Source organism: Habropoda laboriosa, unplaced genomic scaffold (assembly GCF_001263275.1).
Source record: "Habropoda laboriosa isolate 0110345459 unplaced genomic scaffold, ASM126327v1 scaffold76, whole genome shotgun sequence".
NCBI lineage: Eukaryota > Metazoa > Arthropoda > Insecta > Hymenoptera > Apidae > Habropoda > Habropoda laboriosa.
This window is the reverse complement of record NW_017100184.1, coordinates 300,077-317,077: the sequence shown is the minus strand read 5'-3', so window position 1 is coordinate 317,077 and position 17,001 is coordinate 300,077. Positions and strand designations below refer to the sequence as shown.

The following is a 17,001-nucleotide window of genomic DNA, read 5'->3' as shown; positions in this document are numbered from 1 at the left end:
CCCCCCCCCTCTCTCTCCCTCTTCACTCCTCCTTACCGAAATCGATGCTTTTACAGATCGCACATTCCGGCAGCAGCAGCATGCAACTACTCGCACCTCCACCGGACCCGGTCTAGATCCAGAGAACTCGAACGGTTTTCCGGTTTCCAGCAAGAACGGCTTCGCCCTCGAGAAGGAGAAGGGCAGAGTAAATAGGGAGAGAACCGAATTTCACGGTTCCCTTGGTTAGAAACAGCCGAGATAGCGCGCGTCGACATATCGTCGTCGTTAATATCGGTATTCGCGATAGATCCTCTTCTCGTTTTTAGTATTCGAAACGAAAGAAGAAACAGCAGATGCCCTGTTTTCGAGGTTATCGAGGAAAACCGCGTGCGTAATCGAGAACCAGGAGAAAAGAGAAACGGAAGGGTAGATTGTATATCGATCTAGCGTGAAAGGAATCCAGGCGCGCGTTCCCTGCGGTTTCGCGGCTGGTATTCCCCTGCGATGCAATTAACACTCGGCAATGACCTATGCGATCGCATTAGTACACATCGACACTCTGTAAATGTAACCGCATGTACTTACGAGCAAATAAATATTTTGAAATCCTATGGAAATGGTCGAGTAGCTGCGGCCTTTGTTAAACCAATTACCGAATTCGTTCCATTCCGACCACGGCTCCTCGGCCCGATCTCCAAAACAATGCTGTCATCGTTCTAATTGCGAGCTCGCCACCGTTGTCTCGATAATTACGCCAATTTCACCCAACTGGAATTCTCAGAGGTAACGTGCACGCATCGACGCCACCTATCTAAATCCACCAACGGTGAATAATCATCCACCACGCCAACTTAACTCGATTTCCCTTCTAGAACGGAGAAGACGTTATTTCGTTAATTGCATATTTTCGAACCCCACACATCGTGTCTTAGAACGTGCGATGTAAAACAGAACAACTTCTTAGAACAACTGAAAGCTCTGTGTCAGTCATCTCTTAATTATCGAGACTAGCCGCTCTCCTTTTCTCTCTCACAACAAGATCAACTGAACGCTTCTATCCGATTCTATCCTCTACTCGTATGTACATACCTCTTCCTTTCGTGCAAGTTACGCCCCCTGTGGGATAAACGAGAAAAAAACCTTCGACTTTGAAACGAGTTTAAACACTTTACCTACTTCCAATTTTACCATTTACGAGAAAATTACGAGTACCTTTCGCTCTATCTGTATTAATAGGCAAGTGATATGCTACGTGCGTTACTTACCTTTCTTTTCCTTTGTTCGCGACCGTTAGCAATCGGGAACACGCATGCGTCGTAATTCGATTCCTTTCGAAAAAGTTGAAATCAAGTGCGGATCGGTAATCGGTAGATCCGGTGGCAGTCGACGGAACGATGACGCGAGTGACATCGAGAGCAACGATAACAAAGAAGAAACGGGGGGATAACTCGCAAGTAGAGGGAAAAACATATGACGGTGCCAGAATGTCTGGAGTCGCTGAACATCGACCCGCTTGTGATGGCAAGCGTAACGGTGACGCGGCGCGGTGCTCTTCTCCAGAATACAGCTAAAGTTAATCGTGAATCGTCAAATGCGGAGCTAATTAGCGACACCACGTGCAGGCTAATTAATCTTGAGATCGTTTCGAATCTCGATGCGAGTTAGAGAAACAGAATTAAGCATCGCGTTTTGGCAATAGCAAATCAGTCGTGCAATTTCATTTCACGTAGTATATGTGGCTAAATTAAAACTTGCGTCGATTCCTCTTGCTCCTCGTTCGCGGATTTACAAAATCTATGTACGTATGTAACATTGCCGAGGTGATCGATGAAACGACGAGAAGAGCGATCGCGAAAAAGTCGAAAGAAATACGAAAGAGACTATGTAAGAAAGAACGGTGGCCGACGAGAAAACGTTACGCTTATTTTCACAGGGAACGCGTTCAAACAGACGATAAACGCGCTTTTCTAATTTACACACAACCGATCCGATGTCTGTATCCGAAGAATATCGAACGAACAGCAGCGATGCTTCGATCGTTTCCAGCACAAAACGCGCTCAACGAATAATCTGCCCGACCCCACGTTCTCTTCTCGTTTTATTATTTACGCTGTAACCTTCCATCGCAACTTCATCACACCAGAGGCATTCAACAAATATCGCTTACTGCGTTCATTTTTCCGCGACATATTACAGACTTCATATGCACATATTCACACTAATCGCGTAACATTCCAAGTACACTTACTACCCTTCAACTATCAACAGAATTTCTACCATTGCTAATTTTCAAGCATAACATAATTTCCTTTCCTTTCAAAATCAATTGAATATTTCTAATCAACGATCCGCTGTTACAATCATCGGTTAACTACCAACATTTTCCGACCGTTGCCTCTATAGTAGCAAAGACGTTTCGATTATCGTTCCAATCTCGCCATCTAGCGATTAAACGTGAACGAGTAAGTAGTGGAATCGACTTTGTTGACCGTCGATAAAACACGACAGAGCAAACGATAACGCGATATGCTTAAAATTCGTTTATTTCTCATCACGGTGATCCTTTGTCCGTTTTTTCCAAGAAAAATTTTCGATTCGTTCTCGAGGAGAACTGAAAATATTTATACGTTCTCGTAAAAAATGTTTTAAAAAAGATATTAAATTTTACCAGAATCAACATACTGTACAAAATCATTGTCTTACATTCGTATTTATATTAACACTTGTCGCTCCAGCTCTTAGCAATTATGTAACTAAGACGTATAAACAGTGTGCACCAGAAATTAAATTCCATTCAGTAGGACGCTATAAACTTACCGTTTTTGTAATGCGAACAAAATGCTTATTAATTAAAACACAATCGATCTCCATCCCTTACAAAAGAAGAGAAGATAAAAGGAAAACAAACTTCACGAGTATATACATTCGCTGATAGTAAGTTTTTAAATTGTTTTACTTCCCTTAGATATCTGCGAGATCCATTGCGTTTTGTATTTCGTTAAACTTGTTGTTCGATCGTTTTATTTTCTTATAGCATGCGAAACATTTTCACTTCGTATTACAACAATGTTGTAACACGTAGACAAATTAAATACAAATTTGTTATAAATCCTCTAAACTGTAGTACAACTATGACCGATTGTTCCCAATTCCAGTTTCACGGATACTCGCACACATCTAAATTCTTGTTAGATTATCCACGTACGATGAAAACTAACGCATGATAAATGTGCCTATTACCGTCGATTATTATGTGGGTGTCTCTGTGTGTGTGTGTGTTGTGTTGTGTGTTGTGTAAGGAGGAGGAATAATGCAACGAACATCGAAAATTGTATAAGCATTCGCGCGACCATGCGCGTTCAACGATCCACGTTACACAACCGATTAACTTTGATAGAGTTATTCGGGTAAAAAATGATTCGCACTTCTCGAACGGAAAGAAAATATTCTCTTTTTCTACCGTTACAAGAGCTGAAGCATAAGTTTTCGACTAATAAGAGCTCTGTAATTTGTAACAAGAATAGATATACAGTTGGAATAGCGAATATATATCGTTAAAATCCTAATATCGAACCTCGAAGACATTTTTCCCATAAATGCTAATCATTTATATGTATATACTTATGTATAGATAAAATAAATGTACCGTTTATTCTCTTAAGAAAGGCTAAACGTTTAATTAATAACGTTACGTGTGTTGTAAAATTCCACTTTTGATTGAATCAGCAAAAAACGCGTTTAAGCTATACTTTCTATATTTTCTATAAGACGATGCTCACGCTAGCACACCTCGTTCCAATCCTTCACGCTACCTCGTCAGAGATAAGATCAATTGCCACACACGAAGCTTAACCTTAACTATGTACACGCGTATCGCATTTGATTTTAATCTCTCGCGAAAAGCGACGCTTCGTCTCGTCATGTTACTGATAAGAAAAAGAAAAAAATACATGGAATGGCAAATCCTATCTTTTCTTACGATACAATTAATTATCAGAAGCACCTAACTCCGCTAAAATCCTAACTTTTTCTTCGATTTTTTTCTTTTTCTTTTTGTGTTTACAAACTTTCAATTATCTCGGCGACACTTTATTTTCTTTTATTTCGTTAAAAACTTATTCGATAAATCATGCGAGAAAATCTATTCGAGAGTTTTGCAACGAATATGGGGAAGGGGCTCGGAGTTACTTTCCATTTGCGTGGACTAAAAGAAATCCAAGTGCGTACCGAAACAAACTGCTTCTCTTGATTGCACACACGTTTCAACGATCGAGCGTTCAACGACGATTAGATTTATCATTCCATTTCTATGTCCCATTAAGAACTGTGAATCTTGTTAATTATAGTGCATTGAATTATATAATCTATCTGTACATTCACAACCGTTCAAATACACAATAATATCTCAACATATTTAATATTGGACCATTATCAATGAAGAGAGAAAGAGAGAGAAAGAGAGAGAAAGAGAGAGAGAGAGAGAGAAACAAAAAAGGAAAGAAAAAAAAAGACGAAGAGGTGCTTAATAAAAAAGATTTACACGCATCACAGAACATCGACGTGGCGCGAAATTATACCGTAAAAGAATACATATGCACAACAGTCTATCTTACAATAATTCTTTTATTCGAAAGATAGAAACAAAGCACATCTCGTTAAAGTGTTAGTTACCAATGTACAAAAGAAACTGAAAAAATTAAAATTGACCAACCGGTTAATCGTCGTTAATAACATTATGCGAGGAAGGAGACAATAGATATCACGCTACGACGCGTTTCTCAGAAATTTTATTTCTGCATTCCATGAAAAAAGAGAAGTCGTTTCACCATAATTCTCATATATTCCATTTCATTCAGTCATCATTTATATAAGATAAGGTATTACAGTAATTTGCTATGTACGAATTAATTTCAGCTACTTCCATATCAGATCTGAATTGAAGACTGATATATTATAAAGACTCCGGCCTCAGCTCTGATTTGAAAACAACTTGTCTATATAAGTCCATATTAAATATATTTTACAATAATATTATCATTGTACATGAACAACGTACGCTCTACACCTCGCTTTGCGTCGCCAACTAATCAGTGCGCAACGAGTGATTCTACTCTATCAGAGTAAAACTAAATTAAAACAACTACTCTATGGTACTCTCAATACCACTGATTAAACGTGCATTTATCCCGGCAATGAATGTATACTGCAAACGTATCTCGATATTTCGTCTTCAAAATAAAAAGGGAAGTAACGTAATGCTCGTGTGCGCTGATTAGAATAACGATCGGCAAGGAGGTGTCAATTTGTTAAAATAGACGAGGGGACTGGATTTGTAACCCCAATGTGTGCGCCGCCCTGGTACCTGCTACAGTAAAATCAATATTTTATAACAAAGTCTTTCTTTTTAAACAAGCTTATAATTATGTCTTAACAATGCTATCTATCGTTCAATTTTCTTTTCGACCATATTCTGAGATTATTAAGCTTTATCAAAATTTATACAAATTTTATGCTATTAATACTTTATGCTATTAAATAATTTGTATTTTAATATACTATGTACTCCTAATTCCACTTAAAGAGACTGAGAATGCACACAAGGACAATAAAAATCCCATTTCATTGGTCATAATCAATAGTGATTATAATTACACTCATAAATATACTCTTTCTAAAAACCTTGGATTTCTCTGAAGTTATGTTAAAAAATATAAAACCCATATAATTCTCATTCGCTTCTGCATAAATTTCGTCCGACAAAAAACTCTAATCAACGCTAGTGAAGAATAAAGGAAACAATTGTAAAAAAAAAAAAAAAATGCTTACATGAAGTTGGTAAACAGGTGAAAGGAGGTTATTCCTTATTTTCTTCAATGGTAGTGGCATTAGAGGGATTTTGAGACTCTGATGAAGATGAAGGTGGTGCCTCTGTTGTTGTGTCTGTTGCATCTTGACTCGAATCCGAGCTATCCTTTATGTCCTCCTTTTTCTCTTCACTAACACTAGAGCTCTTGGTTTCTTCCGCAAAGTTGTCCGACTCTTCTGCAACTTTTTCCTCCTTGAAATTAGAGTCGAGCGTCTTTTCAGTGGCTTCTTTGTTGCTTTCTGTTTTCGCAACGTTGCTGCTTTTGTCGTCGCTATCCGCCAACTTTTCTGTTTCCTCTTTATGCTCGTCTACATCCATTTTCATAGATTCCTCTTCGGAATGCTTTTCACTCTTATTATTAGCTGCTTCTTCGTCCGTATTATTTTCATTGTTTTTCTCTTGCCGTTTAGGACGTCCGCGTCCACGACCAGTGCCTTTTGTCGATGTGTCCCTTTTTTCTTTTTTAGGTGGAGATGGCACAAGTGTCGATGAAGTTAGACCTCGTGCTGAACTACGTGTGCGTCTCCTACCTTCCACTTCTCCAACAGAAGCATTTAAATCCTGCAATGAACAGCGAGCGACTCGTTATTAATCACAACTCTAAGTGCGACAGAGTACAAGTATTTCTCTACATCTGACCGACCATTCAAAACACCAACGCGATACGACTAATATATAGTACGAAAATTTCAAGATGCTACTTTTTAACATAAGCACTGCATATCTCTTAATTGTTATTACATTTTTCTCATTACATACTTTCTTATTACATACTCTCATACGTGAAACGACACGTTCTTCCCCGATATATTTCATGTTTATTCTTCGTTTTAATAATGCTACATAATAATTAAGTATCTAATCTTTATGTGTGAAAGCGTAATGGTAAACAAAACTAACATATACGAAAACGCTATTAATGAGTATACATTAACAATCGTAAGGAATATGCCAGTCGATCTGGAAAGTACGGATGGCTATTCATAATTGGCGGCCTCGAAGTGTATTGGTGGGGAATACTCCCCTCCAGAGACCTAAGAGAATTCCCCTACGCCCCTACTCAAACCCTTCGCATCCCCACTCTCGACACCCTTTTGCTCACGTAGTAGAAGAGACAGGCAGAGTCGACGGGGAAGTTAAACGGAGGGAAATAATCTGGCAAAGGGGTGAAACCTTCTTGGCCCCCTTAGATCTTACGTACATTTTGAGACCGTCGATAAGCCGATTCTCGTTATATCATCTAATTAAAACAAGCATTAAAGAGCGACGAAAGCTTAAAATAAAATTAAAAAAAAAAAAAAACGATAAAGGGAAAAAGAAAAGAAAAGAACGCACCTTTGTGAGTTGTTCCCCTTCTAGAGCCGTCCTTTCTAGTGTGGAGAGTCTTTTCGTGCCTCCTCGTTTATTTTTCGTTGGACTTGGTTTCTCTTCGGCTGAATGGTCCTGAAAATATTTCCGCATATCATTCGAATTCGATAAATAGAAACATCTGAGATGTGGTCAAGTCACTCAACTCTAACTGAACGTAAAAAAGAAACGCCGATAGTGTGAAAAATAAATCGCGATTTCAGGATTACGTCCGACTAAAAGAAATGCGTACAAACGTGTGACGATAATTACGCGCGCGATAAGATTATCAAGGACCGTTGAACTATACGGGGATACACGCTAAGTTTGTTTAAGTTTCCCGCCATTTTGCCAAGTCGATGTGTATTTCTAGCGTCGTAGCCTCGAATGATGTTTCTAAAAGAGAACGAGTTTTCGTAGAAACCCGCGTGGCATGTAATCCTGGAACCAAAATCTATTTCCCGCCTTTTTCACATGGACCTATTGCCGTTAAGCTGCGACTCTCCTCGTTGTGAGAGTCACAAATAAAAAAACATCCACCATCTTTGCCAATGAAGGACAAACGGCGCAGCTTTGAAAAATCACTGAATCTGTGGCCACGCGCAATAAGGCACCACTGCCTATTACCCGTTTATGTTTATATCCCGCGTAATCACTTTCCAAACAACATTCCATCGTCATAGCTCGCGTCATTCTATCGAATTTTCCAGAGAACGAGCGTCTCCTTGTATTTGAGGGGAGCACACGCCGCCTTAGCATGAAAACTCGGCTTGATGAAGATGTTTCTCGTGCTTCCGCCTGCTTACCTTTGACACATCCTCGATGTTGTTGTCGTTCTTGCTCTCCGCCTTAATCTCGGACATTTCTTCGCGGCTGAATCACTCAAAAACACTGGAAAAACCGCAATTTCTCAACAAGAATTCGTGCAGAGCCCGGTCGCACTGTTTATACGATAAGCAAAGATGGCGGTTAGCGTGGGTCACGTGACACATCGTCAAACGCAGAGCGGGAGTTCAGAGCGCCGCCTTGCGATTAACCGAGCAATTTGACACGTAGCGACGCAACACGTACGAAACATTTTAAATTTAATCGTTCAAGTTTTTACTTTATTATCCTTAATTATCCACATATCTAACTGCTAACTTATCTATTAGTATCCTTGTAGATAGGATTCGTTATAACGATAAATTAACTTTTCTCTAATCTTCTCAATGAAATCAACAATATTCTTTACTACTGAATTTCCGACGCTATCACTAAAAAGTGAAACAAAATACAAACTGTGCATGGCTGTTAAATACCGTGCATTTTATACTCCTGTAAATATTATATCGTCAAAGTGTAACTTCATACGTTACAATGTAATGAATTTTCCGCTTTGCTACTTACCTGTACACATGAAAAACGAATAATTTTCAATTGTTATAGTTGTATACACACGTTCAATCGTGTCATTTGCATGAATTCGCGTGTTAGTAACATTGAGATCGATGAAAATTGGTATCAAAACAAAACGACATAGTCGTCCTTTTTACTTCAAAAGTAAAACGAAATGAATGCGTACAATGATATAAAATTAGATCGTGTCCGTTTAACATAAGCTATACGAATAAATTTTTGTCACTTCAAGTCACAGTAAACATCTGACCGTTGAAGAACGTTGTACAACAGTCTTTTGTACAATTTTTCACATATTCTATATCTGAGATCCTTTTTCTAATTATTTAAACGATTATTATTACTCTCATTGGTAATCGTGCGTAGAAATATAATTAATGCTAAATGATGAAATTTCTATATGTAAAGAAAATATTTGTCCTTCAAATGCCAACTTAATGAGTCGGCATTCTTCTAAACCAAAATCTTGCTCTGAAATCATCACTGCACGTCAAGAATGCTGGAGCGGTTGGAGAATGAACAATCAGTCTCACTGGACCATTGTGTCCTAATGATAATAATTGTTTCCTAGATGCATTTCGAGAATTCCATGCGCATAGCGATGTTGTAGCTTCATCAGGAAACATTACATAATCTTCAGTGTGATTAAAAATAGCTTGAGCTTTATGTTCTTGTTTGCCTATTAAAAAATATCAATTAAACACGGTACATTAATTCAACAATAAACGTGATAATTGAAGGGTAATTAATTTTACTTTTTGTTACATATATATACTTCACATATACTTAATGCTTTGGTGTTTTACCTGTAGTCCCTGCACCTGTATACGCTATTAAGCATCTGCTAGTAGACAATTCCCATAATTTAATCAAAGAATCTTTCCCCGAAGACAGTAAATACTGAAATCCAGAATTATAAAACCATATAGTAATTACTTTAAGAACCATACACAGATACATATCTATATACATAATTGTTAAAACGTTATAATATGACACATTCTTTAAATAACACAAACCTTTCCATTTCTGGTAAAAGTTACTGAACATACTTCATAACCATCATGTGCTTTTACAAAAGTATTTATACATCGATTTGATACACCATCCCATAATTTGATACTTCCATCTTTACCAGCTGATGCATAAGTTTTTGCATCTGGAGAATATTTAATGCTAGTTATTCCAGCAGTGTGTTGATGACTTGGTATACTACAGACAAAGCATTGTGCCGTATTAACATCATATAGTCTAACCACTGGATGATTGGTTCCGACCACCAAAAAATCACCAGTGGGATGAAAAGACAAACATCGTATTTGATCTGCATCTGTAATAGTTCTGAATGCCTTTTTAACACTAGCCTTACTAAAATCAAACAGTTTAATTGAAAAATCTCTGCTCCCGGATACAAGAATAGGTTCTCTTGGATGAAACTCCAAACATGTCACTTCTTCTAAATGATCATATAATGTTCTTATAACTGGATGACCACCTGTTTGATCCCCAGGTGCCATTTCATCTGGTGCAGACTTAGCTAACATTCTATCCACATCCAAAATTTTAATGGATGCATCTACTGATCCAGTTGCTATCAATTGACCATCTGCAGAAAATGCTCCAGCTCTACAATTTCCTTTATGAGAGGTAACATAAGCAGTTTCATATTGTGCTGGTTCTGGAGCTTGGGTTTGAGCTTCTGTCTCAAATTCTAAATCTAAGCCAGGTCCTAAAGTATTATCGAAGGTTGAAGTAAATGAAGATATGTTACTTGTGTCCTTTTTGGAACGGTCAGGTTCATGAGCTAATCCAATTAACATTAAATGAAGTAAACGATCAGATGGAGGACATGGTGGTTCTGCTTGAATTATGTTTGACAGTTGCACAGCCAATGTCTGATGTCCATCGTAAAACAATTGGCTAAAACATTTATGATAAGTTAAAATGTACTCAATAACTTTACACAATTTCAACAATTTAAGAAAGTTACTTCTTCCACTACTTCAAATAGATCAAGAATAATCACATGCATGTAGGAAAAACGAAAATATGTAACCTGATCATAAGCCTGTAAAGCAATTCTCTGCTTTTTATAATATTCTTCGGATCCACTTCGGGTTCTTTCATTGTACACGAATTCTCTATTTCACGTTAGATTAAAAGATGTCAGTTCTTTCCGATACAATGCACTAAATCGTAGTCAAAGCTCCCATCAATCGATGCCTTTAATTTTTGAGGTTATACCTCGTTGTTGTGTCTGATTCAATAACTATATTCACCGTTCAATTTTTACATGAATGCTTCAATTGGCTTTTCTATCTGATTAGAGAAAAAATTCTGCCAATCGGAGTACTTTTTACACGTAAAAAAATCAACAGAATGCCGCATGTAGAATCTGTCAGAATGGCCGATGTGCACGAATGTTCTATATTGAAAGATAGTTTTTCGGAAGAGAGAAACGCACCTAGAGTGAAGCGTAGGAATTTATTGTTTTCTGATTACACAATAAGAAAAAGACAACCCTTTGGCATAGTAAAGAGACGAGATAAAGACATATTTGTTACTAATAAAACAAACTTTAAGGTAATATTTATCGCAAAACTATAACCTTCACTTTTGACGTTGTTACAGCTTTGAAATTGAAACTTATTTTCTGCACGATTTGTTCCATAACTTTTTATTACGTTATGTATCCATGGAAATATATAAACTTCTGATAAAATGATCTGTTCAATTAGCCGTAAAGTTTAATATTTTATACAAGATAAATGATTTTTTCTTCTTCTTTAATTCTAACTGTTTTCTATGTTTTTATAATATAATAAGGCCCAAGTTAAAAAATGTGAAAAGCTTCTCAACAATGGTAATTCTGAAGTGATTATTCATGGCCTTGGTGCTGCTATACACAGAGCATGTAGCTTGGCTTTACAATTAAAGGAGATTCATTATGGTGGAATAGAATTAGACATCAAGACCTCTACAGCGTCTATTATTGGTATATGAATATTATAGATTATAAATTCTATAAATAGCATTAGACATTATAGTAATGATTTTATATGTGTTGCAGATGATTTTGAGCCTCTTGATGATAATGCCGACTATGAAACAATTAATAGGAACAATTCAGCTGTACATATACGTGTGTTCAGAAAATTTTCAATAGGTAGCCTTAAATACCAAGAATAAAATATAACTTTTAGAAAAGTATGAGAAAGCTTCTAATGAATTATAATAAATGATCAAAAAGGGACATTTCCAATTTAATAAATGAAAGTGTAAAACTAAATATTTAATCGCATAAGACTTAATTACTTTAAAATGATATTTTCTTTAAACGAGTTAGTACACTGGCTGGGATTGACAATTTTTGAAATATGGATAAACTTAGTTTCATTAACAATCTTCACAATGTTATTAGCCCTTAAGCTGGATGATAATTACTTCCTAGGTCATACAGGATGGTGGATAGTGTTTTCACCACTTTTTGTTGCAGATGGTCTGAACACTTATTTTTGTGCAATTATTTTCATAAGAATGCATATGGAAGGGATGATCAAAGTTGCTATTCTAAGAGCATTATGGAGTCTTATATCATTACTTTTAATATTCGTTTTTAAATATCTTCTGTGTAAAAAGCTCTCTGGACAAAGCACTCTAGAGTATTCAGAAATCTTAAGCCCCATATTCATTCTTTTACAATTAATTGCAGTTAGAGCATGTCAACTACATTGACCGGTACAACATATCATTATTAGTACATACAAACTCACAGCAGAACTTTCGTAATAATTATCTATCATCGTATGCATAAATAGTGCATGCATACATAACGCAAATAATTGTAAAACAAATATTTAAAAAAATTAATGAAAACATTAAATTCTTCTAAAATGTTTGTTATTAACTACGAACATAGTAATATTTGCACAATCTGTACTATTCGTTTATTATTTTATCATCTTCAATAATCTATTACCTACTAGAGACAATATATTTACAATATATGGTAAACCGTTTAAAAGTTAAGTTAAAATACAAGAAACAAAATGTACATACAATATTGTAATAAAGAATAATTTATTTATAATGTTGTTTTTCAATATGTATATTAAAGCTGTAAGACGTCTGCATACAGTGCATGTGAAATATATCATCTACTCTTTCTCCCTTATACTTTATATTTTACTAGAATCAGAAACAAAGTTTGTTTAGTCGTATATCACGGATATAAAAACAAACGACAAGAAGGTAATTGATTTAAATCTAAATATAAAATTGATTTACACTACTGCTGATTGTTAATTGGAAATACCTCTTACGGTAATTATATTCAAATGATTTTTCGTAAACGACTACGTCTTTATCATGAATGGAATATAAAAATAAACGAAAATAAAAAGTTGTCGTTACAATTATCACAATTTCTAATAACAAATTTCACAACGTAATTAATGAAAAGAAATTCTACCTATTATTTTTGTATAGTTTTCGATTGATTTCGATCGAAGTGTTAATTGCATGCAGTCGAAAATATTTTTAGCAGAGAAAGTAACGTTTCATACTTTTAAAAAATCTGTAGCTGAAAAATACAAGCACACAAATGCAGTTTCTAAATATCAACAATTATGTGCATACGACTGCAAGATGATAATAATAAATGATCAAACAGAATTAATTTGATAAATTTAGTAATGCTCTATTTAAATTCTAAAGATAAACAATGGACAAGCGTAAAGCTCAGGATGGTCTGAACTCTCCCTCCAACCCTCTTTGTGTAAAATCAATATTAACTAGGAAGAGGGTGAGAGAAACGGATGGGACCGTGAGTATCTACGAATTGGAGAAGGGATGCGAATCAGACTACTCTATAAGCAAAGCCTGTTGCTGCTGCCACATTTCAAAGTTCGTCCTTGCGATAACTTGTTCGCTCGGACTGAAAAAGAATTCAATTGTCTATCCTTGCAATTCAAGCGCTAGAAAAAAGTTAGTGATGGACTGTGAATATCAATTCTCAATGATTATGGATAAGCTGTATTATTATTTAAAATATATATACAAGGATAAATCTTTCATAAACATGACAGTGCAACATAATAAAAGAGAAATTAATCAATTTTATGATTTTATGTCAATCTTCTTATAACAATTATAACAATTTCATTATTTCTACTTTATCAATAGGCATGAACATATCAATAACACTAAGACCTGGACCAAATTGTGTTTCAGAATGGGAGAAATTGCCAATCATCACTCCACCATTGGTATCAATAAATCAAGACCTGAAATGGTTTTTTCTTTTACATACAAATGGTTTTGGTTGCCTCTTCTTTGTACTTGCATTTTACACATTTTTATCTATTCTACACTTAAGGTATGCATAAGAATATATTTTCTACCAAAACTAGAAATGTATGTAAAACTAAAGGAAAATTATGTACTCTTTACAGATCTCTTATATCAAGCCGGCTTATATCAAACCGGCCTTTTACGTCTACAATTAATATATTTTTATGTATGCTTGGAACATCAAGAGCTGTTTGCCTCTTTGTAGATCCGTATAATCTTAAAGATACCATGCCCAAACTTTTTCAATCCATAGTGTGGGATATTGGATTTCCATGTGTAACATCTGCTTTTGGCCTGATACAATTGGCTTTTTTGCAGTCAACTAAGGTAATTTATTAGAAAGACTGAACATCAAATAGGAATGATTTAATATCTCATTAAATGAATTTTTAGCTTAAATGTGGACCAGAAATACTTCAGGACAAAGTCGTCCTAACTGCAGTCATAACATCACACTTTTTTTATGCAGTTGTCTGTCCATCTATTGCTCCTACCACTTACGAATATTACGTGGCAAAATGTGTGGTTCAAACAGTATTCATCATCTGGAGTATTTTTTTGTATTTCACAGTCCTACATGCAGGGTATAAGATAATTCATCTATTGCAAACTGTGCCAAATAGTGTGTCGATGGGAGACAGTTCCAATACACATCAAAAAGGTTTGTCCGTACAAGCTAACTTTAATATATTTAAAATTGTAATAACATCAAAGGTACAATAAAAATAGTTATTTAAGCAAAGATATTAACAAAGCAATATTTTGTATTAAATATTACTTTAGGTATTATGCAACTGGCAATGTTAGCTCCTTACAATAACTTACCATCATCTGTTGTTGCTGCCTTAGTACCTACTTTGCTCAATCCTAAAAATAAAGATGTAGAATTAACAGAACCTGCGACTTTTACAACTGATTCACAAGGGGAAGGCACAGATGTGGAAATCGCTTTTGGAACGACACTACATTTTACGGTAAAGATACTTAAAAAAAAAAAAAAAGGAAAGAAAAGAAAAAGAAAACTTCTTAATCCTGCTGGATTCTCGAACCCAAGCCAAACGCGTGATAGGCAAACGCTCTAACGTCGCAACCACGGCACCTTATTGGATACACGTGCCATGTACCTGAGTTGCTGGGTTCATACAAATGTTTAAATTAAAATATCTAACAAACGAAGGTCCATTCTGAAGAAACCTATGGGGCTTTTGTAACACTACATGTGTACTACAACTTCCACATAGTGCCGTTCCAAAAGCGATTTCCACACCTGTGCCTTCCTCTTGTCAGATAACAATTCTTAAGGGTACAAGATCGAAACATTTGGTTACGAAAGTTGAATATTTTTTAACTTTTTTATCTCAATATTACAGATCGGTTTATGGAAACATCCAAAAAAGAGCAGCAAGTTCAAAGAGAATGTGGGAAGTCTCCATGTAAAAGTACGTTATCTCAAGATGAGAAAACAGTTCCCGTATCAACGGTACCAGAAGTACATGTTAGACCTCCGACACCTACCCCGTCAACAGCTAATGTACCTATAATAACAGTATCAAGTCCAAGCCGTAGAAGTTCTGTAGCTAGTAGACGGGATAGCGATGCGTCTAGATCTTCTCGTAGAAATTCCGAATGTAGCGTTAGATTTATAAACGAAGAAGATCGTTCTACATCAGAATATCGACGTTATTCCGACTTTAGCCCTAGACATTCGCCCGAAATTGATAGAAGACGATCTCCGGACGGAATGGCGCGAAGAAATTCTGAAAGCGTAACACCTTTGGGAAGCGTTAGAGATTTGAGACGATGTTCTGATTTTTCACATGAAAAAAACAGAAGTTCTCAATTTGCTGCTAAATTAAAAAGAAATAGCGATTTCGGGAACAGAACACCTAGGCGAATGTTACCCCCGAACGAACATCACAAATTATCAAAAGTTGTGGACTTAAGTCCCGCAGGTAGACAAGAAGCATTATATATGTATACATATGTATAAGTTCTATTGGAAACAAAATATTGAGGAAATTTATTTCACAAGTTCACTGTATCTTAATTACATTTCAGGTTCAAGACGTAATTCGGATGTTAGCGGTTCTACTTCTAGAACCGAGTTGCGCAGGAATTCAGATATTTCTTTTCGTCGCAATTCAGAACTCGTCCAAGTTAAACCATTGGACTTAAATCGCCGAAGTAGTGATATTAGTATTAGAAGTTTAAGCAGAACTCCAACCCATGGTCGTATTACAGTCCCTGTGAAAATGGAAATACAAGAGAAATCTGAATCTGACTCGGATCAACCTGACTGTAGTGAAAAAGCAGCTCTAATGGCAGAAAAGGATAAATATAAAGATGATGACGGAAGATCACGGAAAAAGAATTTATCTTGGAAGAATGAAAAAGAAAAAGAGCACGCTGAAGATATAACTGTTGAGACCAATTTGCTTCCCGAGAACACTAAATCCGAAGGAAAAGTTACGGTACTTTTTACTTATTTATAATTTTCCTTTATTCTAACAAAATCTGCATTATACCATTTTGTAATTTTGAACACTTTCAGAATAACGATTTCATGATTCATTCAATACTAAATCACACTGCATACGTAAATAGGACTAAATCTGATACACCCCTACAAATGTTGGAAGCAAATACTGCAGCAATTAGAAGATCAAAAATTCCAGAAATACCGAATGCTACATATGTAACTGCAATTTTAGGAATTATTCTCTGCATTGCAGATGTAGCACGTATTTTTGGACCATACGGTAATTTAATGTGAAATATAATATTATTGCCATTTAAGATTGTTAAGTATATAATATCCAATTATTAAAACAATAATGTAATTTTTCAATACAACATGCAAAACTCAAAAATTGATATTTGTTTCCAAATTTAGGACTTCTAGCTGAGACTGTGAAGTATGGCACACCGCCGACGATTTTACAATACCCCAGACCATTGCCCTGGTTTATGTATCAAAATTTATGCAGAAGTTTAGAACTGATAATGGGTTGGGCAATGGCAAGTATTACTAAACAGTTACTCTCATTATAACATAA

General features: G+C 35.9%; 5 protein-coding genes across 5 annotated transcripts; 3 read left to right on the top strand and 2 right to left on the bottom strand.

The window, feature by feature from the left end:
* Positions 1-4,950: 4,950 nt before the first annotated feature.
* LOC108579355 (protein gar2-like) lies at positions 4,951-8,157 on the bottom strand. The gene is made up of 4 exons (XM_017942878.1): positions 8,002-8,157; positions 7,184-7,291; positions 5,809-6,409; positions 4,951-5,347 (listed from the first exon to the last, which is right to left on the bottom strand). Exons 1-3 carry the CDS (start codon positions 8,056-8,058, stop codon positions 5,837-5,839), a joined length of 738 nt encoding a protein of 245 aa, XP_017798367.1. The 5' UTR covers positions 8,059-8,157; the 3' UTR covers positions 4,951-5,347; positions 5,809-5,836.
* A 629-nt stretch (positions 8,158-8,786) lies between these two features.
* Positions 8,787-10,729, bottom strand: LOC108579366 (cleavage stimulation factor subunit 1). Its single transcript, XM_017942889.1, has 4 exons — positions 10,650-10,729; positions 9,613-10,513; positions 9,400-9,493; positions 8,787-9,272 (listed from the first exon to the last, which is right to left on the bottom strand). The coding sequence occupies exons 1-4, from the start codon at positions 10,718-10,720 to the stop codon at positions 9,028-9,030; spliced, it is 1,311 nt and encodes a 436-aa protein (XP_017798378.1). The 5' UTR covers positions 10,721-10,729; the 3' UTR covers positions 8,787-9,027.
* Positions 10,730-10,771: 42 nt separating this feature from the next.
* On the top strand, positions 10,772-11,839 carry LOC108579386 (ribonuclease P protein subunit p20). Its single transcript, XM_017942913.1, has 3 exons — positions 10,772-11,176; positions 11,420-11,588; positions 11,664-11,839. The coding sequence occupies exons 1-3, from the start codon at positions 10,973-10,975 to the stop codon at positions 11,780-11,782; spliced, it is 492 nt and encodes a 163-aa protein (XP_017798402.1). The 5' UTR covers positions 10,772-10,972; the 3' UTR covers positions 11,783-11,839.
* A 75-nt stretch (positions 11,840-11,914) lies between these two features.
* LOC108579395 (transmembrane protein 203) lies at positions 11,915-12,368 on the top strand. Its single transcript, XM_017942922.1, has one exon. The coding sequence runs from the start codon at positions 11,915-11,917 to the stop codon at positions 12,326-12,328; it is 414 nt and encodes a 137-aa protein (XP_017798411.1). The 3' UTR covers positions 12,329-12,368.
* Positions 12,369-13,779: 1,411 nt separating this feature from the next.
* Positions 13,780-16,996, top strand: LOC108579307. The gene is made up of 8 exons (XM_017942814.1): positions 13,780-13,970; positions 14,062-14,272; positions 14,339-14,606; positions 14,729-14,875; positions 15,316-15,897; positions 16,004-16,416; positions 16,497-16,704; positions 16,839-16,996. Exons 1-8 carry the CDS (start codon positions 13,780-13,782, stop codon positions 16,994-16,996), a joined length of 2,178 nt encoding a protein of 725 aa, XP_017798303.1.
* Positions 16,997-17,001: the final 5 nt, after the last annotated feature.